This window comes from Gopherus flavomarginatus, chromosome 4, assembly GCF_025201925.1.
Source record: "Gopherus flavomarginatus isolate rGopFla2 chromosome 4, rGopFla2.mat.asm, whole genome shotgun sequence".
NCBI lineage: Eukaryota > Metazoa > Chordata > Testudines > Testudinidae > Gopherus > Gopherus flavomarginatus.
In genome coordinates, this window is record NC_066620.1 from 117366564 (window position 1) to 117390579 (window position 24016).

The 24016-nt window shown below is 42.0% G+C and overlaps 2 protein-coding genes across 7 annotated transcripts in view; one reads left to right on the forward strand and one right to left on the reverse strand.

The window, feature by feature from the left end:
- The window catches only part of L3MBTL3 (L3MBTL histone methyl-lysine binding protein 3), a 164441-nt gene that overhangs the window by 36947 nt on the left and 103478 nt on the right, over positions 1-24016 (reverse strand). For all 6 annotated transcript variants that reach the window (XR_007773887.1, XM_050949544.1, XM_050949542.1 and 3 more), the window contains 2 exons: positions 9390-9492; positions 457-597 (listed from right to left, as the gene is read on the reverse strand). Coding sequence is in view for 5 of the 6 variants with exons in the window: in XM_050949544.1 (XP_050805501.1) it covers positions 457-597; positions 9390-9492 (244 nt within the window). In the remaining variant the exon portion in view is untranslated. The remainder of the gene's footprint in view (positions 1-456; positions 598-9389; positions 9493-24016) is intronic.
- LOC127049259 (uncharacterized) lies at positions 13153-15702 on the forward strand. Its single transcript, XM_050949868.1, has 2 exons — positions 13153-13808; positions 14728-15702. Exons 1-2 carry the CDS (start codon positions 13409-13411, stop codon positions 15231-15233), a joined length of 906 nt encoding a protein of 301 aa, XP_050805825.1. The 5' UTR covers positions 13153-13408; the 3' UTR covers positions 15234-15702.

A 24016-nucleotide genomic window follows, 5' to 3' on the forward strand; every position in this document is an offset into this window, starting at 1 on the left:
CACAAGACTCCTCGTCGTTTTTGCTGAAACAGACTAACACAGCTACCCTTCTGAAATTTATTAGGGCTGTTTTTCAAGCATCAACACTCATATATACATATCAGTGAAACTGCTCTAGCAAATGTAAAAACAAAATGAATCATTTCCACAAGCGAAATAAACCATTAAACAATAGATTTAAACAATAATTAACATCTTAATGGTCTGCACACTTAGCAGGAGTGAAAATGCATTCTTGCTAAATCATACATAATGAAATCAACATCAGTTTTTGTCAGCTCAATCATCTGCAGGCTCAGCTCTAACAGGGCCATTTCTTCTCTGAAAATGGTAATGTAGAGAAAAGCACAGGCCTTTTGAGATAATACAGCCTTCAAGTTCCGTAAATTATGTAATATAGCAGTTAAATAAAATGATATTATTGTAAGTTGTTAATACTATTTAGATCTTAATTACTTGATTACAGGAGAGGCTGATCTTTCATTTACTTCTGTCTTTCTGTTCTTGGGGACAGATGGACTGGCTAGCGGCATCTCTCCACTTAAACGATCTGGTAAGATATGTTCTTTGTTCAAGTTGACATCAGAATACGGGCAGCTGACAACACCAAAAATTGAAGAGGAGAGGAGAAATACTTCCATTAGCTCAGACACTGAAAAAACTTTCCTTAGTTTAAAGTGAATTGACTAAAGATTCCAGCCTGGAAAAATGAACAACAAAGATGGAAAGAAATACCTTGGTGTATTCTCACTTTAAAATATTATCAAATACACTAGATTTTTGACATGCCAACCTGTTTGCATCTATCTTACTCTTTCTTTCTACAGCAATTTACTACCACAGAACCAGTATTATGGCATAAAGTCTAGAAACCAACAGAAAACCAAGCACGGATGGATGTTCGTTAAAACACCGGCTAAAAGTGAAAACCGGAACTGTGCTACTAACCAAACTCAAGGAGCAAGTATTTCCTTTTACTTCACAAAGAAGCAAACCTGCTGTGTTGCTGTCTTGATGCTTTTGTTTTCAAATCGGCTCTTTCCCCACCACACAACCGCCTCAGAATACTAGCCAGACTCCCATGGATACTGGTCCTCCTCCCATTTAGGTTGTCCTGCTGATTTCTGAGCGGTCCAATAGTATTGTATTGAGAATATACACCAGACATCATGCCCAGTTATCCTTTGCTTCTGACCATACTCCCCTGACCCCACAAACTATTTGCATGGAATCAACAGAATCATGCTACCATGGTTATTTGTCCTGCAATACACTTTACAGAAAGAGTTACCACTACACTATTCAACTGGGACTGGGAACAGTGATTGGCCCACATTCTAATTGGCTGTTAGCATTTTTAAAATTACATTAAAAATACGTTAAAAATGTTATTTATATTACAAAGCCAAGCACTTGAAAGTTAGGAAATGCCAGATTTACAGTTGTTCACAACTTGGCCCCTCCTGTGCAATGAATGAGGCAGGGGTCCTGCGGAAAAAGTAGTGTATGATCATGTAATTAAAGGTATTATCATAATATACACAAAGGGGATGAATTAAGATTGCCTGGGTAACTCTAAAACAGACATTTGCTAACTTTAAAGTCCTTGACTTTGCAACCTAAATAACCTCTCTCCTTCCCACACTGGGAGATGAAGGACTCCTGTTCCAAGGCAGGGTCCCCAGATGTAAGGGAGCTGAGCCTTGCGTAAGATCAGGAGAACTTACAGAGCTCATCTCTCTCCCCTTCACGCTAAGAGTTAGAGCAGTTCGTGTCTTATGTGCTGCCCCTGGGAATGGAGGGGATAGGAAACTGGAGCCATATTCTGTGTCTGAGGGGACTATGAGAGCAGCCCACTTTTGCTCTTTCTTGCCCACTGCCCGGGCTTAAGGAAGTTCCTCCTTGATCTGATGCCCTCGAGGAGGGATGGGATGTGTGCCAGGTCCAAGGAGCAGGAGCTGCTGGGGGAAGCCCAGCTTTCTCTTCCACTCTCCTGCTATATCTGCTTTGGCATCTCCCAGCTGATCAGTACAATGTCTGGTGCTACAGCTGCTTTGTCAGGAATGGGAGCTCAGCCTCAGGATGTTCACTGATTTTGGCAGGCTGCACCAATGTTTTCCCAAGGAATTCAAGTTAGAGAAGGAAATGGTGATTTTTAACCTTTTATAACATTATGTCCATGAGGCCATGTGACCCAAGAGCTGAAAGCAAGCACACCCTGTTGTCATTGGGTGGGACCTGAAGCTTTGGGAAAGGAAGACTATGGACTGACACCTTTCCATTGGGAGGTAAGCTGTGGCAGTCCTGAAGTTGAGAACTGCTCCTATGAAGGTTATGTGCTATACTGATTGCAACTTAGATTTGTTCAAATTCAGTTTCAGGTCATGACAGGAAAACAGCTTCCTGATGATTAAGATATTGTTTTGGATCTGGTTGCTTGATGCTCCATGAATTAGCTAATCATCAAGGTATGGACACCAGAACGATGGACATGGGTTACTACTACTGCCTTGCACTCGGTGTAGACCTTTGGGGCACACGACAGTCTGAAGAAAGTATCGCCCTGTGGAAGTACGAATCCTGCAGATCAAGGGCAGCATACCAATCTCCAGGGAAGGGATGAAAGAGGCAAGAATGATCATCCGGAACTTGATTTTTTTGGTTAAATACTTTGCTTTCTTTGACCTAGAATGGGATGGAGGCTACCAGATTTCCTTGGGACAAGGAAGTACTGGGAATAAAAGCCTTTGCCTCTGTGTTGGTAAGAAACTTCTTCTGTTGCTCCCAGTTCTAAAAGAGACTATCGTTCTTGAAGTAACACAATCTCGGAGAAGGGACCCTGAAAAGGAAAGAGGATGGTGGGCTGGGGAAGGAGAGGGAGGTAAACTGGCTAACGTATCCCTGATTCACTGGGCAGAATATCCATTTGCTTGACGTGATGCTTTCCCAAGCACAGTGAAAAATGGAGAGGCATGATCTGAAGGGAGAAGATATGCTGTCCTTGATTAAGAAGTCAAAATGATTGCTTGGATGCTACCGCTGTTGGGTGAGAAGGGCTGACTGCTGATGAAGATGGTTAGTGACGTTGAAGAACCCTGGAGCTTCTTTAAGAGATAGACTGTGACCTCTGTTCAAAAGAGGGTCTGGAATAAGATGACAGTTTAAATCAGCGGTTTTCAAACTTTTTTTCTGGGGACCCAGCTGAAGAAAACTGTTGATGCTCATGACTCAACGGAGCTGAGGATGAGGGGCTTGGGGTGTGGGAGAGGCTTAGGGCTGGGGCAGGGGTTTGGGGTGCAGAAGGGGGCTCAGGGCTGGGGCAGAGGGTTGGGCCATCGGCTTACTGGTCAGCGGTGATCCAGGATGCAGAGGCAGGCTTCCTGCCTGTCCTGGCCCCACAGACCTCGCTGCGCCCTAGAAGTGGCCAGCAGGGTCACTGCCTAGGCGGAGGCACGTGCAAGCGGCTCCACGCAGTTCTCGCCCGTAGGCACTGGGCCTCCCACCTCCCAGAGTGCAGAACTGTTGCTCGGGGTGGGAGCAGCATGCAGAGCCCCATGGACACCCTGACTAGAAGCTGGATCTGCTGCTGGCCACTTCCGGGGTGCAGCACGATGTTGGCAAAGGGAGGCACTAGTCTGCCGTAGCTGGGCAGCACCGCCGACAGGATTTTTAACATCTCAGTTGGCAGTGATGACCAGAGCCACTAGGGTCCCTGGGTGCTGAGCAAGGTGACCCAGTGCCTTACATGCCTTGATCCAATACCGGGTAACGAACTGAACACTGAAAAACACTGGTCTAAATTGTTTCCTTTTTGTAACCTGAGTGTAAACTCTGAATTAATGACGCACTGCACAAGAGTCCTTTAGTGTATGCATAGTGTCATCTGTTTTGGCAGAAACAATTTAGACCCCTCAACAGGTAAGTCTTCTATTGTATTCTGCTGCTCCCTTGGAATGCCAGATGCCTGAAGTCAGGACAAATGACGCATGAAGACTGCAGCAGCTACAAAACATGAGGCAGCGTCTAAGATGTTCCTTGGAAACCAAAGCGAAAAACTGTTCCCCGTATTCTTCTGGCAGCTTTGTCAGCAAAGTTAGAAATTGCACAAAAATTAATAAAATCATATTTTGACAAAAGATCCTGATAATTTGCAATGCTCATTTGAAGACTGGTGGTGGAATAAACCTTCCAGCCATTTTAATCCAACCTCTTGAACTCCTTATACCTGGGAGAGGCTTTTGAGTGTGATCAATGGAGGAAAACATATTTTAATTTGAATATTTTAATTCTGACTCCTTTACATTGTTGCGGCTTGGAGAGCCTTGCTTCCCCCCACTGCTTTAACCTAAATGTCTCTCTCCTGGTATTGCACTGGGAGGGGGGAGGGGGGGGGAGAGGGCAGGGCTGAGAGACAAAGGCGCACACTCTGATTTAGCAAAATAATCATGTGCGTGCTTGATAACAAAGAGACTTACGTATATGCTGAAATACTTTGTTGAATCAGCATCATAGAGCGATTAAGGCCAAAAGACTGAGTCAGGAGATGTAGGGTAAACTCTCAGCAAAGCCACTGAGCTAGTGTGTGACCTTAGGCAAGTTGCTTAATCTTTCTGTGGCTTCCCATGCTTGCAATGGTCTTGTGTGGCTTGATTTATTAATGTACATGAAATGTTTTGAGATCTTTGCTGGAAATTTCTATAAAAATATATTAAATATTATAGTTTAGGTTGTGTATTATTAAAAGAAACATTACAATGGAATCTGAAAACATGTTTGTCTTCTTTTCTGAAGGACACATTTAATTTGTACTTAGCTAAAATAACAACATGTTCTGCAAAGGGGTGTGTGTGTGGGGGGGAGATATTACAAAACACCTTGCACAAAACTCCCACTAGAATCTTTCAACTGCACACTCTGAGACTTCTGTTTATCAACTGTGTTTACACTTTTAAAATTCTTAAACCTGAATTTAAACAGCCTTAAACGTCATTCTTCTTGGAACTTGCTTAAGTCAGTCTGTGGTTTTTATTTTAATATTTTTTTGAAATTTAAAGATATAGTGTTAATCATCAACTGTTATAATATTAATGATGCTCTAAGGCCCTTTGCTTGAGCATATTTTTTGATGCAAGTCAGCTCCTAATTAAGGTACTACGGAAAGTTGTAGAAACATATCATAATATAGTTCTTGATGTTTGGATTACTCACAGGAGTAAAAATAAAAAGAATTCCCATGATTTCCATTCGTCAGTTTAATTTTAACAAAGCACAGCAAGCATGAACTTACCTATGAGTTATGTAGGTTTAAATCAATCAGTGAATCCCTCCTGAGCCTCACTGCCTCCAGCTTTCTATTTAACAAGCCAGCTATGAAGCATTAATAAGTAATCTTAATAACTACATTTTCTTTATGTTTTCTGTATATGAGTCCCTATATGTCTTAAAGACAACTGACTTCATTGACTTGACAGGCCTGATAAGGTGACTATTTGTAAATTAAGTTTGTTTTTCAGCATTTTCTCTTTCTGTAGTACCTTAAGAGCTCTGGGGATTTATAATGGCATACTAAACCATTCAACTCTAGGTCACTGCTTTGAGTTCAATCCAGGTTAGTTAGAGACATTAAATTATCATCAGAGCTGGTTCAGGGATGAATGCCCAATTTTACAAAAGCCCCCATCACAAACAGTACAAACTGAACTGACAGCTAGAGGACTGAATTGGCACGGAGACTCCCCACATTAAGTGAGGGCTGCACCACATTAAGATGGCAGTGCTGGGAGAAGCTTGCACTGCAGGTGCCTATACTGCAACTGTTCTGGGGACACAGGACTACTGTTTCCAGAGCTGTCAATCCTGCACCTTTCACAGGCTGAGCACAACATTTATTTTAAGAAAAAAAACTTTACTCTGGAAGACTCAATAATTAAGAAAGAGTAAAAACATATACTGATTATTTCTGTTTCTATAGCATTCACGGTCTCTCCCATTGATGGATACTATAATTCATGCAACTAAGTTACAGATTTGGAACAAATAATAAAATTATGTCCAGTTTTATTGCTGCCTAGGTAGTTCAGCAAATATAACTGTGTTTACTGTAATCACCCACTACTTGCCAAACATTAGGTCTTTACTAAGCACAAGGAACACAAGAGATACTAATAAGGAAAGGAGGCCATTCCAAATACTGTAATTGAAACTCTGGCTCAACATGAGCCAGTAATCTGTCTCAACATCCACATATTGTTAAGGATTGCCTGAAACTATGATGAATGGAGAAATGTTCTTTTTCCACTCTGCTTAAATGAAAACTATGACTGTGCTACAACTGAAGACCTTTGGAGCAGACTAGCTTTAATGTTTATTCATCGAGAGTTCACCCAAGACACTAGCAAACTACAAAATAAAAATGATTGCTTTTCATGATTGCCAGGATTTGAAGATTTTTGCTTGCTATAAGCACACATTTCACTATCATAAATATGCAGCTAATTTGCATAATGCTACCTATTTGCGTACTGGGTCCCACAGCCTCTACCCTCATTTCAAAATCTTAGATTCACTACTGAGAACAAGTCCTTATTATCATTAACTTTTTCAAGAAGTGCATACTTTAACCCTGTCACAATTAATCATCCAAAGCTTTTGTCTGGCTCCTAAAGAGCAAGCTATCAACATTATTTCAAAACTGCTTAGAATTGTAAATGATCCTTCTGCCTGCTTTCAGGCATTTACTCTGCACACATATTGTACCTTATCATGATTGATAAAGAAATACATATATAAATAAAAGCAGCATGGTTAAAATACAATTTGAGGTTGCTGAAATGAACGAGTCAAAGAACTGTACCTGGATGTGGATAATTTTACCATTTTTACAATACATTGACTAATTCAAGAGAAAAAAAAAAGTAGTGATACAATTTTAGAATCCTTAGGACAACCTGGATTCTCAAACCTATAGGTTTCAGATAAACAAGAAATCTCATTTTTCTTCAGAGCTATTCAAACAGAAAATATATCCAGTTTGCAGGACAAACTAACCAGTGAAATAATAATGTAATGTATTTGCTATGAAGAAGTAAATCTTTCAGTTTTATGATCAACAAAACCCCTTTAGTTAGTTCTCTTATCCCCAGAGCTATTGGTCATTGTGTATGTGATAGGATTTCTAAGATTACAGTAAAAATAAAATACAATAAATTGCAATGGACTTTCGTTCTCTCAATATTCAGAATGAATAATAAATCATTTTAAGTACCACAGAAACTCTGGTTATAAAAGCAGAGGATGTATGTGCTAACTTTCATGTACAGCTCTTTCTCATTCTTACCCCTTGTAAGCAGGGTCTGATTGAGCTCTCCACTGACATCTCGTGATGCCCTTGAGGGAAAAAACTTCAGGAGCAGACTGTGTTTGCACAGAAATGAATACTCTGCCTAGGTACCCTAGGTGTGGGGTGGATGTTTTCCTGCGGTCACATGCTTCTGAATTATGGTTGTGGTGTTTTCCCAAATTAATGCTGGGTCCCCATTTCCCTTTGAATAAATGTTTTATTTTGTTGTACACAGACTCGATGCTTGTGAGAGTGGAAGTACTGCCTCTTAGATGTACCCAGGGTGGTGTTTAGTTTTCACAGGTTACTGGGTGAGGGCTCAAGCCAGTTCTATTTTCTGTGGTTGAGAGAAACCCCTAGTCATTGAACCGACCCTTGCTGCTGCCGACTCCATTTGCTAGAAGCGTTTCACCTTCCCAATATCAAAATGTTTAGTGCCAAATCTGTTTTAGAGGTGAGAAGATTAAACAACAGATAGATTTTTTCTAACAATTACTTACCATAATTGTTCCTTTTAAAATTTCCTAACTGGACAAGTTAAGGGCTTTATTTTGCTCTCACTGAAGTCAACAGCAAAACACCCCTGAAATCAATGGTGCAGGATCAGGGCCTACAAGTTTCTGGGCTAATAAAAGTGGGTAGGGGCAGTGGCAAGGGAGACTAACGGATGGCCAAGGCTGCTAGATCACAACTCTGACCAAAGTTGAAGCAAATGTGATCCCATCAGTAGCGGGAGACTCCTTGTGTATGCACGAAGTCAAGACTAAATGATCAATAGTCCTTTTCCTCTGCTCTTCTAGCACTGAGCTCAGTCACAAAAGCAAAAATAACCTGGACCCACATACCTGTCGTTGAATGTTCCTCCCCACACCATGAAAGCGGAAGCAGCTGCAAGAGGAAGAGTAAAAAAAAAAAAACAAAAAAACACAACTCAAAAGAAAAGATGCACAGAAAAGAAAAAATAAAAAGCCAGAAGAATGACAGAAGAATAAGGACAGAAAAAGACAGAAGGGAAAGAAAAATGGAGAGAAGGTGGCAAATATGCCAGAACAGAGCAAAGAGGAGACAAAGGAGAACCCAACTGCCAATATATTGTAAGACGGTGACAAAATAAAAAGACAAAAAGGTAAACTGATTCAAATAATTTATCAAACAGCACACCTTTAGCCGCATGCAAGTTGAAAGCACACACTGATACATTAGTGGTCCCACAGATTAATTTTTTTTTTTTGACAAATACCAGGAAAAGCTACAGGTGGCTTGATTCACCTGAGGATTATAGGGGTTTCCCTTGTGCCAGCTCCTTTGGTTCTGCTTGATATTTATTTCTGAGTTTAACACTTCGGACTGATTTTATTTCACTTATTGGGGTCCTAAAGTCACCTTGTACTGTAACTGGATATATTTTAAAACAACAACAAAACTGGTGACTTCTGTGATATTTCTCCCTCTTTCCTTTCCATTCACCCAGAATCCTTCCCACCATTTGCTGAGTCTTCTTCAGGAAGGCCCTGAAATCCAAGATTTCTTGAATGTGCTTCAGAGAAGTACATTAAGCAGGCAGCTTTAGCAGCAGTCCTGTCAGTCAAAGGTGATGACAGAAATATGGATTAAGGATTTAAAAAGTGCTTTGACAAAAATTTTTAAAACCCCAAACAAAAGCTTTGATAAAACTACTGCCCTGTTCATTTCAACTGGTACAAAGTTGCAGCTGCACAAAAGGGTTTTTTTGCATCATTTTCTAATCCAAATAGCCACATGAGTAGCCCTTTTGGAACAAAAAGCAGAGCAGCCACATCTCTCATTTGCAATGAAAAAAGTTGGACATATTTTTCCTAGGCACACCTTGCTGCAATGAAACAATAGATTGTTAATGTTAATTTCTACATGCTAACTATAGCAACTAAAGTCGACATGGATTTAATTTTTTTCCAGCTTGGCTCTGCTTTCTTGAGGACAGCAATTAAAAAAAAATGTATATGCAGCTCTCTTTCTAAATGATATAATCATACCAAGCAACAATTAAGCTACAACTTTTTATAGCACATACCTGTGATGGCCCATGTGTCTTGCTCGTTTTATGTGTCCAACTCCTTTGCATCCTGCAGTAGGGCATCCTCCATGTTCTAAAGCTTCCACTAATTCCAAGGGACCTAGATATCAGGATACCCCAGAAATTAGAGAAGTTATGTAAATTTACACACAAACCAGAATTGGAGGATTACATTAACACATGGAGATGTAAACAGGTACACAGCACACAACTTAAAGTACTTAAATATATTTTGCAGAAGTATGATGGAGACTAATGCAATGTTTTAAAGAGGAAATAAAATGTCCTATATAAAATGGATATCTATAGAATTGCTACATAATTAATAGTCCATAAAAAAGTACACACAATTTAGAGCATTTGTTTTATTTGTGATATCTTTTAGATTAATCACATTACAGCTGTAACAATGTTATTTTGAAAGAGCAGAGTCAAACTAAGACTTCCTGTTGTGCTTAAAGACAGAGATCTGTTCATAATGGATACTGATCTTTGAGGTCCTTAGTTTGAATTTTCCAGTAAATGAAGAGGTGGAAATCAATGATGAAGATAACATTAGTAAGAGCAAGTCATAAATGCATTTTTGACAGGCTTACTCCTCTGAACTTTTGGGAATATCTGGTTTTCATCAATGGACAGTGAGGATTGTGGAGGCTTTGAATAGGACCGTAGACATTAGGTTTGACAATCAAACAGGCAGTACACGATCCATGACGTCAGCAAGTCAGACACTGAAATTCTCCAGTTTAGCAGATGGAGAAATCTCTCCTGAACATCAGCAAACATGAATTGTTTTTAGTACTTTTCTGTCTTGAGAACACACACACACACACACACAGATATTCAGATATACACATAGAAGAGAAGGTTTACTTAAAGAAAACTTCCTACATGACATACATATTTTTACTCACAGCAAAACAAGATTGTGAGAGACAGATATTTAATTTTTAGCCACATTCCAAAAAAGTGTATTTTTTGAACTCGTTTTCCTGTTATACCACTGTGACTCCACTGGAATCAGAGTAACACTGGCTTAAATGGTATAATGGAATGGAGAACTGAGCTTCTTATCTTGTTTATATTAAAAGCAAAGTCTATAACCACAATGCAATATTTAGAAAAAAATGTAATCAGACAGCATACACAGAGCTGGATTTTGAGTGAATTTGTGTAGCTAATTTTCTTTCACAATTACCTCAATTGTGCATGTGAATGGCTAACTAGATGAAAACCCTGTATTTAACACACAAATTAGATACAGACATGCAGATGCAATTTGATCATGCATTAGGCACCTGAACATTGAAACAGTCACGCCCAGAGTATCCATATGGTTTAACAGGTTAATATTGATCTCACCTCTGATTTAAATAACTTTCAAGGATGTTGCTGATAACATTCACAGTGCAGCACATTAAATAGCAGAAATACTATTCCTATTATGGGTAAGTTTAGTCAACGTCTTCTGTTCTGCCCTGTCCCAGGTAACAGTCCAGGTGGGACCTGACTGTTAACTCCAGTATCAGGAGCAACAAAAATATAAAACTGTTTCTTTGGGTTTGCTCCTGCTAACAAGTTCTTATGGAGGTCAGCCTAGCAGTCAGCATTAGAACAATGTTCATTCATGGACAGGATCCTAGATCAGTCTCTAGGAGCTACAATTGCTGTAAAGTCACTGCATTCTGTGTAATACCAGGGAAATTCCAGAAGACTGGAAGAGTGCTAATGTTGTGCCACTATTCAGAAAGGACAAGATGGATAACCTGATTAACTATAATCCAGTTAGCTTGATAACAACCCCAGCCAAAACAACAGAAAGGTTGACATGGGATTAAATTAATAAAGAATTAAAGGACAGGGATATAATTAATGCCCGACAACATTATTTCATGGAAAATAGGTCTTTGTCAAACAAAACTGATTGCATTTTTTTGGTGAGATTACAAGTTTGGTTGATAAAGGCAACTACATGGATGTAATATGCTTAGATTTTTGTATGGCATCCCACTTGGTACTGAACAACATTCTCATTCAAAATTAGCACCATACAACATCAATGCTTCACATCGTAAATTGATTAAAACCTGGTTAACAGAGATCTGAGAAAGTAGTTGCAATGGGGATCATCGAATGTGGGCGTTTTTAGTAATATTCCAAAAGGATCAGTTCTAGGTCTGACATTATTCAACATTACCGTCTATAATTTGGAAGTAAATATAAAATCACTGCTGATCAAATTTGTAAAAATCTTAAATGAATCAAACAGTACCATAGAATCTCTATAGATAGAAATTCCAAGCTTGAATAATGTGTATGTAGAGAAAGAACTGACAGGGATTTGTAGGGGACCTTAATGCATGACAGTCTCTGTTAGCAAGAGTTAGGCCTTGGCTACACTGGCACTTTACAGCGCTGCAACTTTCATGCTCAGAGGTGTGAAAAAACACCCCCCAGAGCGCTGCAAGATACAGCGCTGTAAAGCCTCAGTGTAATCAGTGCTGCAGCGCTGGGAGCCCGGCTCCCAGCGCTGCAAGCTGCACCCATAGAGGATGTGGTTTACGTGCAGCGCTGGGAGAGCTCTCTCCCAGCGCTGGCGCTCCGACCACACTCACATTTCAAAGTGCTGCCGTGGCAGCGCTCCCGCAGAGCAGCCACAGCAGCGCTTTGAAATTTCAAGTGTAGCCACACCCTTAGGCTAACTGTAAACCTAATAACGTGAGATTTGTAGAAGCGAGGATTGTGTGAGGCGAGTGGAAAAGAACTGTGTGAGAAGTTGTTTCGACCTTGTGTAGATAATGTGTAGATAATACGAAATGTAGACTGGAGTCTCTTAAGTGAGAAAAACAAGATATCAGGATGACCTATATATAAACAAAATGCAGCTGTTGCTTATTATTGTCTGTAACAAAAGTATAAATGCTTGCTGTAATTGTTTACCTGTTGAGAGACTTGTCTAGGAAGGGGAGACTCTATGTTCTAAGTGCACTCTCTCTCTGCTGTAGCTGCTAAACAGAATAAAGTATCTGACTTTGCTGTACCCAACAAAAGTGAGAACTAAGTTTTTCTCCAACAATAATAAGAGCATAGCAGTAGGAATTATGAAAGTAGAATGAATTATATTGTAAAAATAAGAATGGATTAGAGAAATGTTGTATGTACCTTTAAGCAGAAATAAGAAAATGTTGAAATACAGGTGCCAGGAAAAGAAACATTAGGCATAAACAAGGGTGCTAATGGCAAAACATTAACAGAAGATAGGTAATAGTTAGTAAGGAAATAAGATATGCATGCCTAGCCCAGGTAAACTTATCAGATTCTGCTTCCTTTGTTATCTTGTTAAGCGCTCGCCCTTTTATCTGTATAAATAAGATAGTTTGTGTCTTGCATGGTGCTCACATTATCTGGGTGTTATTAGCAGAGCGCTGTGCTAATAAAATAGAATGGTCCGACAAACTGTGAGTCCTGAGTCTAACTTTGGCCTGGTCCACACTATGCAGTTAAACCGATTTTAACAGCGTTAAATCGATTTAACGCTGTAACCGTCCACACTACAATGCACTTTATATCGATTTAAAGGGCTCTTTAAATCGATTTCTGTACTCCTCCCCAACGAGAGGAGTAAAGCTAAAATCGATATTAACATATCGATTTAGGGTTAGTGTGGCCGCAAATCGTAGTTATTGGCCTCCGGGCGGTATCCCACAGTGCACCAGTGGCCGCTCTGGATAGGAATCTGAACTCTAATGCACTGGCCAGGTATACAGGAAAAGCCCTGCGAACTTTTGAATTGCATTTCCTGTTTGGCCAGCGTTGAGCTCTCATCAGCACAGGTGACCACGCAGAGCTCATCAGCACAGGTAACAATGCAGTCTCCTGAGAATCGAAAAAGAGCTCCAGCATGGACCGCACGGGAAGTACTGGATCTGATTGCTATATGGGGAGAGGATTCAGTGTTCACAGAACTCCGTTCCAAAAGATGAAATGAAAAAATATTTGAAAAAATTTCCAAGGCTATGATGGGAAAAGGCCACACCAGGGGCTCAGTGCAGTGCAGAGTGAAAGTTAAGGAGCTCAGACAAGCCTACCAGAAAACCAAAGCAGCAAAGGGAAGATCAGGGTTAGGGCCAAAAACATGTCGCTTCTACGCTGAGCTGCATGCAATTTTAGGGGGCTGTGCCACCACTACCCCCCCCTTGTCCGTGGATTCCGAGGTGGGGGTTATAATCTCAACCATGGATGAGGATTCAGCAGAAGGGGAAGATGAGGAGGAGGAAGAGGAGGATGAGCTTGCAGAGAGCACACAGCACTCCGTTCTCCCCAACAGCCAGGAGCTTTTTGTGACCCAGACGGAATTACCCTCCCAGCCCTCCCAAGCCACTAGCCCAGACAGTGAAGCCATGGAAGCGATCTCTGGTGAGTATACCTTTGTAAATATAAAACATGTTTAAAAGCAAGCATTTTTTACTGATTGATTTTCCATGAGGGCTAGGGATGCATTCGCTGCCAGTAAAGTTACTGGAAAAGTTTGTTAACATGTCTGGGGATGGAGCGGAAATCCTCCAGGGACATCTCCATGAAGCGCTCCTGGAGGTACTCCAAAAGCCTTTGCAGAAGGTTTCTGGGCAAGGCAGCCTTGTTCCATCCACCATGGTAGGACACTTTACCACGCCATGCATATAGCAAGTAATCGGGTATCATGGCATGACAAAGCATAGCTGCGTATGGTCCCGGTGATTGCTGGCATTCAAGAAACATCCGTTCTTTATCTTGCTCTGTTATCCTCAGCAGAGTGATATCGTTCATGGTAACCTGGTTGAAATTAAGGAATTTAAGTAAGGGGACAGAGAGATGGGGGAGGGGAGGAAGGATACCGCTGAGCTTTTTAGCGTTTGGCCAGCAGGAATCTTCCCAGCTACCAGCCACACGGTGGGGGGGGGGGGGGGAGAAAGGTGGGTGATTAGCAGTGATCTTCCATGATACCAGCCATGCGGTGGGGGAAGGGGTAAAGCAATTCTAGAGAATTGGATTGAGGAGGGGAGGGGTTGGCGTCTGCTGCTCCTTGTTAACAGAAAAGCAGCAGCAAAGGGAGAAGCTGTGCCTTACCATGACCGCATGCAAGCTGAATTGTGATGCCTGGACCTGCGTCTGTGTTGATTTGTAACACCAGAGCCGCAGGCACTCAATATTAAAGGTTTCCAAATGCGACCTTGTAGTGAAATTACATGTGCTATGTAAGCTGAATAGTGTTGTTCACTGTGAAAGAGTATAACCATTGTTCTGTAAAACGTATCTTTTTAAATCCTTCTCTCCCTATTTTCCCCCACTCATGCAGCTGCACATTTTTCAAGCCTCCCTACTCCATCCCGAAGGCTAGCTCAGATAAGGTGGAGGAAGAAGAGGACGCGAGATGAAATGTTCTCAGAAATCATGGAAGTAACCCGCAATGAAAGAGCTCATCTGAGGGAGTGGAAGGACATGGTAGCAAAGTACAGGAAAGATGCCAGTGAACATGAGGACAGGAGGGACCAACGTGAGGACAGGAGGGACGCTCGAGGTGAGAGGTGTAGGCAGGAAGATCAGCGGTGGCGGGATGCAACGCTGGAGCTGCTGCGTGATCAAACTGACATCCTCCGACGTCTGGTGGATCTTCAGGAGGAGCAGCGGGGTCACAGAGAGCCGCTGCAGCCCATGTTTAACCACCCTCAGTACTCACCATGTTCCATGTCTTCCTCACCCAGACATGTAAGAACACGTGGGGGAAGGCTTTGTGCACCAGCCCACTCCCCCCCCGGTGGACAGTCCAACCAAAAGGCTGTCATTACATTGAAATGTGCTTAATGGCCTTTTCCTTCCCTCCTATCCTCCTCCCAAACCACTCCCGGGGTACCTTGTTAATTAACTTCCTCTTTTTATAATTACATGCTTTTTAAACGAAGGGGGAGGGTGGGTTGCTTACAGGGAATGACTTTTAATAAAGAATACATGCTTTTTAAATGATAGTGACTTTATTTCCTTAAGCAAGCTGTAATCGAAGGGGGAGGGTGGGTTGCTTACAGGAGGAGTCAATAAGGGGGGGAGGTTCATGAAGGGGAAACAAACACAGCAGTCACACCGTACCCTGGCCTGTGATGAAACTCGTTTTCAAGGCTTCTCTGATGCGCAACACTTCCTGGTGAGCTCTTCTAATCGCCCTGGTGTCTGGCTGCGCGTAATCAGCGGCCAGGTGATTTGCCTCAGCCTCCCACCCCGACATAAAGGTCTCCCCCTTACTCTCACAGAGATTGTGGAGCACACAGCAAGCAGGAATAACAAAGGGGACATTGGTTTGGCTGAGATCTGAGCGAGTGAGTAATGTGCGCCAGCGGGCTTTTAAACAGCCAAATGCACATTTTACCACCATCCTGCACTTGCTCAGCCTGTAGTTGAACAGCTCCTGACCACTGTCCAGGCTGCCTGTGTATGGCTTCATGAGCCATGGCATCAAGGGGTAGGCTGGGTCACCCAGGATAACAACAGGCATTTCAACATCCCCAACTGCTATTTTCTGGTCCGGGAAGTAAGTCCCTTGCTGCAGCCGTTTAAACAGAACAGTGCTTCTGAAGACGCGAGCGTCATGAACCCTTCCTGGCCATCCCACGTGGATGTTGGTGAAACATCCCTTGTGATCCACCAGTGCTTGCAGCACCACTGAAAAGTACCCCTTATGGTTTATGTACTGGGTGCCCTGGTGCCAAGATAGGGATATGGGGTTCATCTATCGTCCCCCCCCCCACAGTTAGGGAATCCCACTGCAGCAAAGCCATCTACCATGACCTGCATGTTTCCCAGAGTCACAATCTTTTGAAGCAGCAGCTTAATGATTGCTTTGGCTACTTGCAACACAGCAGCCCCCACAGTAGATTTTCCCACTCCAAATTGATTCCCGATTGACCAGTAGCTGACTGGCATTGCAAGCTTCCAGAGGGCTATTGCCACTTGCTTCTCCACTGTGACGGCTGCTCTCATCTTGGTATTATGGCGTTTCAGGGAAGGGGAAAGCAAGTCACAAAGTTCAAAGAAAGTGCTCTTACGCATGCGAAAGTTTCTCAGCCACTGCGAATCGTCCCACACCTGCAAAACTATGCGGTCCCACCAGTCTGTGCTTGTTTCCCGGGCCCAAAATCGGTGTTCAATGGGTAGAACCTCCCCCATTACCAGCAGGAGCTCCAAAGCGCAGGGGCCCGCGATTAGGGAGAAATCAGTGTCCATGTCCTCATCACTCTCGTCGTTGCGCTCCCATAGCTGCCTCCTCCTCGCCTGCCTTTGCAGTTCATGGTTCACCACAGACTGCAGGAGAATGCACGAGGTGTTTACAATGTCCACGATTGCGCTATTGATCTGAGCAGGGTCCATGCTTGCTGTGCTATGGCATTTGCTTTCAGTTCACCCAGGAAAAAAGGCGCAAAATGGTTGTCTGCTGCTTTCAGGAAGGGAGGGGTGAGGCTGTACCCAGAACCACCCGCAACAATGATTTTTGCCCCATCAGGCACTGGGATCTCAACCCAGAATTCCAAGGGGCAGGGGAGACTGCGGGAACTATGGGATAGCTACGGAATAGCTACCCACAGTGCAACGCTCCAGAAATCGATGCTAGCCTTGGATCATGGATGCACACCGCCGAATTAATGTATCTAGTGAGGCCGCGCGCAGTCGACTTTATAATATCTGTTTTATAAAACCGGTTTATGTTAATTTGAAATTACCCTGTAGTGTAGATGTACCCTTTGACAGAATATACTACTGACCACCTGACCCAAGATGGTGACGGTGACTGGGAAATGCTGAGGGTAATTAGAGAGGTTACAAAATACAGAAAACTCAATAATAATGAGGGATTTCAACTATTCACATATTGACTGAATACATGTCACCTCAAGGTAAGATGGAGAGAGAAAATTTCTAGATACCATTAATTACTGATTCGTGGGGCAGAAAGTCCTGGAACCCACAAGGGGAGAGGCAATTCTTGATTTAGTCCTTAGTGGCACACAGGATCTGGTCCAAGAGAGGAATAGAGCTAAATTGTTTGATAACAGCAACTATAATGTAATTAACTTTAACATCTTTGTAGGGGGAAAAATACCACAGAAACACACCACAGTGGCATTTAACTTCAAAAGGGGAAACTACACAAAAATGAGGCAGCTAGTTAAACAGAAATTAAAAGGAACAGTCATGAGAGTGAAATGCCTGCAAGCTGCACGGAAACCTTTTAAAATCACTGCAATTGAGGTTCAAACTATATGTATACCCCCAAATTTTAAAAAAACCAACACAACAGTTAAGAGGATCAAAAGAAAAAGAAAAAAAAAGCCACAATAGCTAAACAGAGTAAAAGAGGCAGTCAGAGACAAAAAGATATCTTTTAAACACTGGCAGTCAAATCCTACTACGGAAAATAGAAAAAACAAACACAGGCAAGTCAGATGTAAAAGCATAATTAGGGAGGCAAAAAAGAATCTGAAGTGTAACTAGCATAAGACACACAAACTAACAGCATTTTTTTTAAGTATATCAGAAGCAGGAAGCCTGTTACACATTAGTGGGGCCATTGGACAATCCAGGTGCTTAAGGCACACTGAAGGAAGACAAGGCCATCATGGAGAAACTAAATGAATTCTTTGCATTGGTCTTCACTGCAGAGGATGTGAGAGAGATTCCCACATCTGAGCCATATTTTTTTTAGGTGAAAAATCTGAGGAACTGTCCCAGGTGGAGGTGTCAATAGAGGTATGTAGCGGTGCCTTCTCCGGGCCCCTCCACAAATGCAGTCAGAGACCAACTGAAGTGCAGCACCTGTGTCCTTTTATTGTTTGGGTCTGTTCCCACCACCTATTATTTACAGATATCTACAGAGACCAACACTCTGGGAGACTACTAACTTCCCAGCCAGCAGGGATCTAGAGCCCACACTCCTCCCTTTCCTGTCTCTCAGCCAGCTTTATAGGGCAGGCTGGCTACCCAGGCCTGCAGGTGGAACCACACTGGTAATTAGGGCATGGCCCTTCAGCCAGCCCAACTAATACTCTTCTTCCCCTGGAACAGGGCTAGCAGGGGCCTGGCTTGCTTCTCCTAGCCAGCACCCTGTTACAAGGTGATTTTGGAAACAATGATAAATTAAACAGTAATAAGTCACCATCAGCAGATGGTATTCACTTAAGAATTCTGAAGGAACTCATATATGAAATTGCTGAACCACTAACTGCAGTCTGTAACGTAATGCTTAAATCATGACTGGAGGAGAGCTAATGCAATGCAGATTTTAAAAAAGGCTCCAGAGGCAATCCTGGCAATTACAGGCCAAAAAGCGTAACTTCAGTATCAGATACATTAGTTGAAAATACAGTAACAAACAGAATTATTAGACACATAGATGAAAACAAAATGTTGGAGAAAAGTCAACATGGCTTTTGTAAAGGGAAATCATGCCTCACCATGCCTCTTTGAGGTAGGGATCCACAAACATGTGGACAAGGGTGATCCAGTGCATATACTGTATTGGACTTTCAGAAAGCCTTTGACAAGGTCCCTCACCAAAAGCTCTTAAGCAAAAGAAAGCAGTCATGGGATAAGAGAGAAGATCCTCTCACAGATTAGTAACTGGTAAAAGACAGGAAAAACAATGGGTAAGAATAAATGATTAGTTTTTATAGTGGAGAGAGGTAAATGATGAAGTCTCCCAAGGAACTGTACTGGGACCAATGCCATTCAACATATTCATAAACAATCTGAAAAAGGGGTAAACAATGAGGCAGCAAAGTTTGCAGGCAATACTAAATTATCAAGTTAAGTCCAAAGCTGACTGCGAAGAGTTACAAAGACATCTCTCATAAAACTGGGTGACTGGGCAAGAAAATGAAAGATGAAATTCAATGTTAATAAATGCAAAGTAATGAATGTTGGAAAACATAATCCCAACTATACACACACAATGATGGGGTCTAAATTAGCTGTTGCCACTTGGAGTCATCGTGGATAGTTCTCTGAAAACATTTGCTCAATGTGCAATGGCGGTCAAAAATAATCTAACAATGTTAGGAACCATTAGGAAATGGAGAGATAAGGCAGAAAATATCATAATGCCACTACATAAATCCATGTTACACATAAACCTTGAATACTGTGAGCAGTTCTTGTCACCCTCACTCGAAAAAAATAATATTAGAAATTGAAAAGGTACAGAGAAGGGCAACAAAGGGATTAGGGATATGGAACAGCTTCAATATGAGGAGAGATTAATAAGATTGAGACTGTTCATTTTAGAAAACAGATGACTAAGAGGAGGATATGACAGAGGTCTATAAAATAATGAATGGTGTAGAGAAAATGAATTAGGAAGTGTTATTTACCCTTTCACATAATACCAGAATTAGGGGTCAACCCAATGAAATTAATAGGCAGTAGGTTTAAAACAAAGAAATACTACATACAATGCACAGTCAACCTACGGAACTCACTACCAGAGGAAGTTGTGAAGGCCAAAAGTATCACCAGGCTCAAAAAAGAATTAGATAAATTCATGGAGGATAGGTCCCCCAATGGCTATTAGCCAAGGTGGTCAGGGTTGCAACCCCATGCTCTGGTGTCCCTAAACCTGTGACTGCTAGAAGCTGGGACTGGACTAATTGATAAATTGCCATGTTCTGTTCAGTCCCTCTGAAGCATCTGGCACCAACCACTGTCCGAAGACGGGATACTGGGCTACATGGACCATTGGTCTGACTCAGGATAACCGTTCATATGTTCTTATGTAAACAATTCAACATAAGCTTACAGTGAGAGACTATGGCCTCGTCCAGACTAGGGGAGGAAAATCGATCTTAGATACGCAACTTCAGCTATGTGAATAACGTAGCTGAAGTCGAATATCTAAGATCGAATTACTCACCCGTCCAGACAGTGCGGGATCGATGTCCGCGGCTCTCCGTGTCGATTCCGGAACTCTGTTCGGGTTGATGGAGTTCCGGAATCGATGTAAGCGCGCTCGGGGATCGATATATCGCGGATAGACTAGACGCGATATATCGATCCCCGACCAATCGATTTTAACCCGCCGATACGGCGGGGTAGTCTGGACGTGGGCTATGTCAAGAAGAGCTCATGTGCTTCTTGGATGTAGAAACAGGGGAGTAGTGATTAGGAGTAAGAAGGTGATTTTGGATCTGAATATGGCTTTGGTGAGACTGATACTGGAATATCGTGTACAGTTCTGATGCCTGCATTGTAAAAAGAATGTTGAAAAACTGGAGAGAGTGCACAAAAGAGACATAAAAATGGTTCAAGGATTGGACAAAACGTCTTACTGCGAGAAATGTAAAGAGCTCAATCATTTATCAAAAAGAAGCCTGCAGAGCGGCTAAGTACCTTCACAGGGATAAAATCCCGGGACTAAAGGGCTCTTTAATTTAGCACAGAAAAACATAAGAACCAATGGTTGGGAGCTGATACCAGAGGAATTCAAAGTAGAAATTAGGCATTTATTTTCAACAGAGAGGGTGATTAATCACTGGAACAAACTACCAAGGAAAGTGGTATATTCTTCATCTTTTGGAGTACTCAAATCAAGATTAGATGCCTTTTCTGTAAAATATGCTTTAGTCAAACACGAATTACTCGTCTTAATAGGGGTAAATGGATGAGGTTTAATGGCCTATGAGATACAGTTCAGACTACATTATTTAACAATCTCTGTGGGCCGCCACTTATTTATTCAGTTTAGTCATGAGCAATATTAATGAGTTCCATATGGAGCCAAAACTAATCATGCAAATCTGGTGCAAGGACTGGGGCGTAGAATAGGAAAATTGAAGGCCTGAGAGGATGCCTTGGGACAACAACAACAAGCAAAACAAACTTTCTAATGCCCAAGGCCACATGAGTGGTTGATGAGTAGAAAACGGATGCTATATTTGCCTTTAAAGTCACTGCCTGCTGCCACTCTTTAGTTCATTATTTTGTAAAGCATGTTGAAATGCCCTGAGTATGAAAGGCAAATATAAAATCTAATTCTATTCTGTTCAATCCCAAATACTCATTAACATAATGAAGCAATCCAATAAAGAAAACAATAAGCCCAAATACTGAAGAAAATACCCCTAAAATTGTCACTTCAATTACTCTCACATCTTTCATTAAATAGATACTTGCAAGTCACTGCTCTAATAACGAAAGTGTTCATGCTCTACAATTGACCATGTTGAGTTTGCAACTGGTGGCAAACTCAGTGTCAATAATTAGAGATTTAGCAGTTTAAAAAATAAAACAAAAACACCATGTCTCTGATTTACTGCTGCAGTTGCACACATTTCAAATGACCAAATTGGTATTTCTCTATTTCTTGGGAAATGATTCTATTGCTAGTTAGAGCAGAGGTAAATTTCAGATAAATTTGGAACCAGACGAAATTTAGAAATTTGGGGTTTGGATATGAATTTATGATTTCAAAACGAACAAAAACCAATCATTCCTTGACTGCATACTCTGTGGGACTAGCCACTATCAGAGATAGGGTACTATATTTGATGGACCATTCATGAACAGGAACCTATCCTTACAACAAAGCCCATTGCCAACTCTGTCCACATATCTATTCAGGGGACACCATCATAGGACCTAAGCACATCAGCCACACTATCAGAGACCTGTTCACCTGCACATCTACCAATGTGATGTATGCCCATCATGTGCCAGCAATGCCCCTCTGCCATGTACATTTGCCAAACCGGACAGTTTCTACGCAAAAGAATATATGGACACAAATCAGACGTCAAGAATTATAACATTCAAAAACCAGTCGGAGAACACTGCAGCCTCTCTGGTCACTCGATTACAGACCTCAAAGTCTCCACTCCAACACTCCAACAAAAATCTTCAAAAAACAGACTCCAATGAAAAACTACAAAATTGGAATTAATTTGCAAACTTGACATCATTAAATTAGGCTTGAATAAAGACTGGGAGTGGATGGGTCATTACACAAAGTAAAACCTATTTCCCCATGGTAATTTTTTCCCCCCACTGCAGTGGTCCCCAACCTTTTTGTGGCCAGTAGCACATTCATGTTTTCAGAAGAGTGTGGTGGGCGCCAACAATTTTTCAAGGCTTATTTTGTATTTGTACATTAAATAATATGAAAAACATCATATTTAATATTACATAATACATGAATCCATAAGATAAAAAGGGTAATTTTACATGTAAAAGGTATTAAGTAAATTATTCGGCCATTACTCTTTCACCTTACCATGTGAATTTGGTCTTTTTTATATACCTGTAAGAAAAACTAAGGAGTTTTTACAAAATAAATATCATAAACAGTTTTCATCTTATTTATTTTAAAAAAGTAAAACATTGTTGAACTGTTGGTCCAAAAATATTTATTATTCTTACTTTAACATAGAATGAAGCCTGCAGCCCCAAAGTTCTCTGTCCCCAGCAGGCGCAGGGCCGTGGTTTCTCTCTGGCTTCGAAGCCACGGCCCTGCGCCTGCTGAGGACCAAGAACACCGGTGCTCGCAGCCTGCAGCCCGAGTTCTCTGTCCCCAGCAGGGGCGGGGCCATGGCTTTTCTCCGGCTTTGAAGCTGGAGAGAAGCCACATCCCCGCTCCTGCTGGGGACAGAGAACTGCGCCCGCAGGCTGCAGCCCTGGAGAAGCCAGAGAGAAGCCACAGCCCCGCACCTGCCAGGGACAGAGAACACTGGCACCCGCAGCCTGCAGGCCCTGGAGTTCTCTGTCCGTGGCAGGCGCGGGGCCGTGGCTTCTCTCCCCTACTGGGCACTAGGTGGGGGCACATAAATGCCCCGGTGGGCGCCATGGCGCCCGTGGGCATTGCGTTGGGGACCACTGCCCTACTGTTATTCACATCTTCTTCTCGACTGTTGGAAATGGGTCATCCTGATTATTACTATAAAGGTTTTTTTTTCTCCTGCTGATAATAGCCCACCCTAACTGACTACCCTAGTTATAGCTAGTATGGCAACACCCATTTTTTCATGTCCTCTGTGTATACATATATCTTCCTACTGTATTTTCCACTACATGCATCTGATGAAGTGGGCTGTAGCCCACAAAAGCTTATGCTCAAATAAATTTGTTAGTGTCTAAGGCGCCACAAGTACTCCTCATTCTTTTTGCCGATACAGACATTATTTGTATGTCTATAAAAGAGAAAGGAATCCTGCACCTACACTGAGCCAGCTGAGGGTCAGAGCCAAAGGGCCAAATTCTCTGCAGGTGTAAATGGACACTGTTCTATTCATTTCAATGGAATTTTGCCCATTTACACAAGCAAAGAGATTAGCCCACTTTGGCAATATCCAAAACTAGGGAAAATTAAATGTAGATATGGGGAAAAAAAGGTGAAAGGAAAAATGAAAATCAGTCCCTCAAATATCTTCTCTATTGATAAGACAAAAATGTATTTATACAAAAAAGGATGGAAAGATCACTCACCCAGTGCAGCAAATGTAGTTCTTTGAGATGTGTGTCCCTATGGGTGCGCCACTTCAGGTGTGCACAAGCCCCATGTGCCACTGACAGGAGACTCATTAGCAGTGTCTGTTTGGCCTGGACATGAACCCTAC

Coding starts and splice junctions, on each gene's coding strand:
- LOC127049259 (XM_050949868.1), top strand. CDS start 13,409: ATGATGGGAAAAGGCCACACCAGGGGCTCAGTGCAGTGCAGAGTGAAA. Junction 13,809..14,727: donor AGCCATGGAAGCGATCTCTG/GTGAGTATACCT, acceptor CCACTCATGCAG/CTGCACATTTTTCAAGCCTC.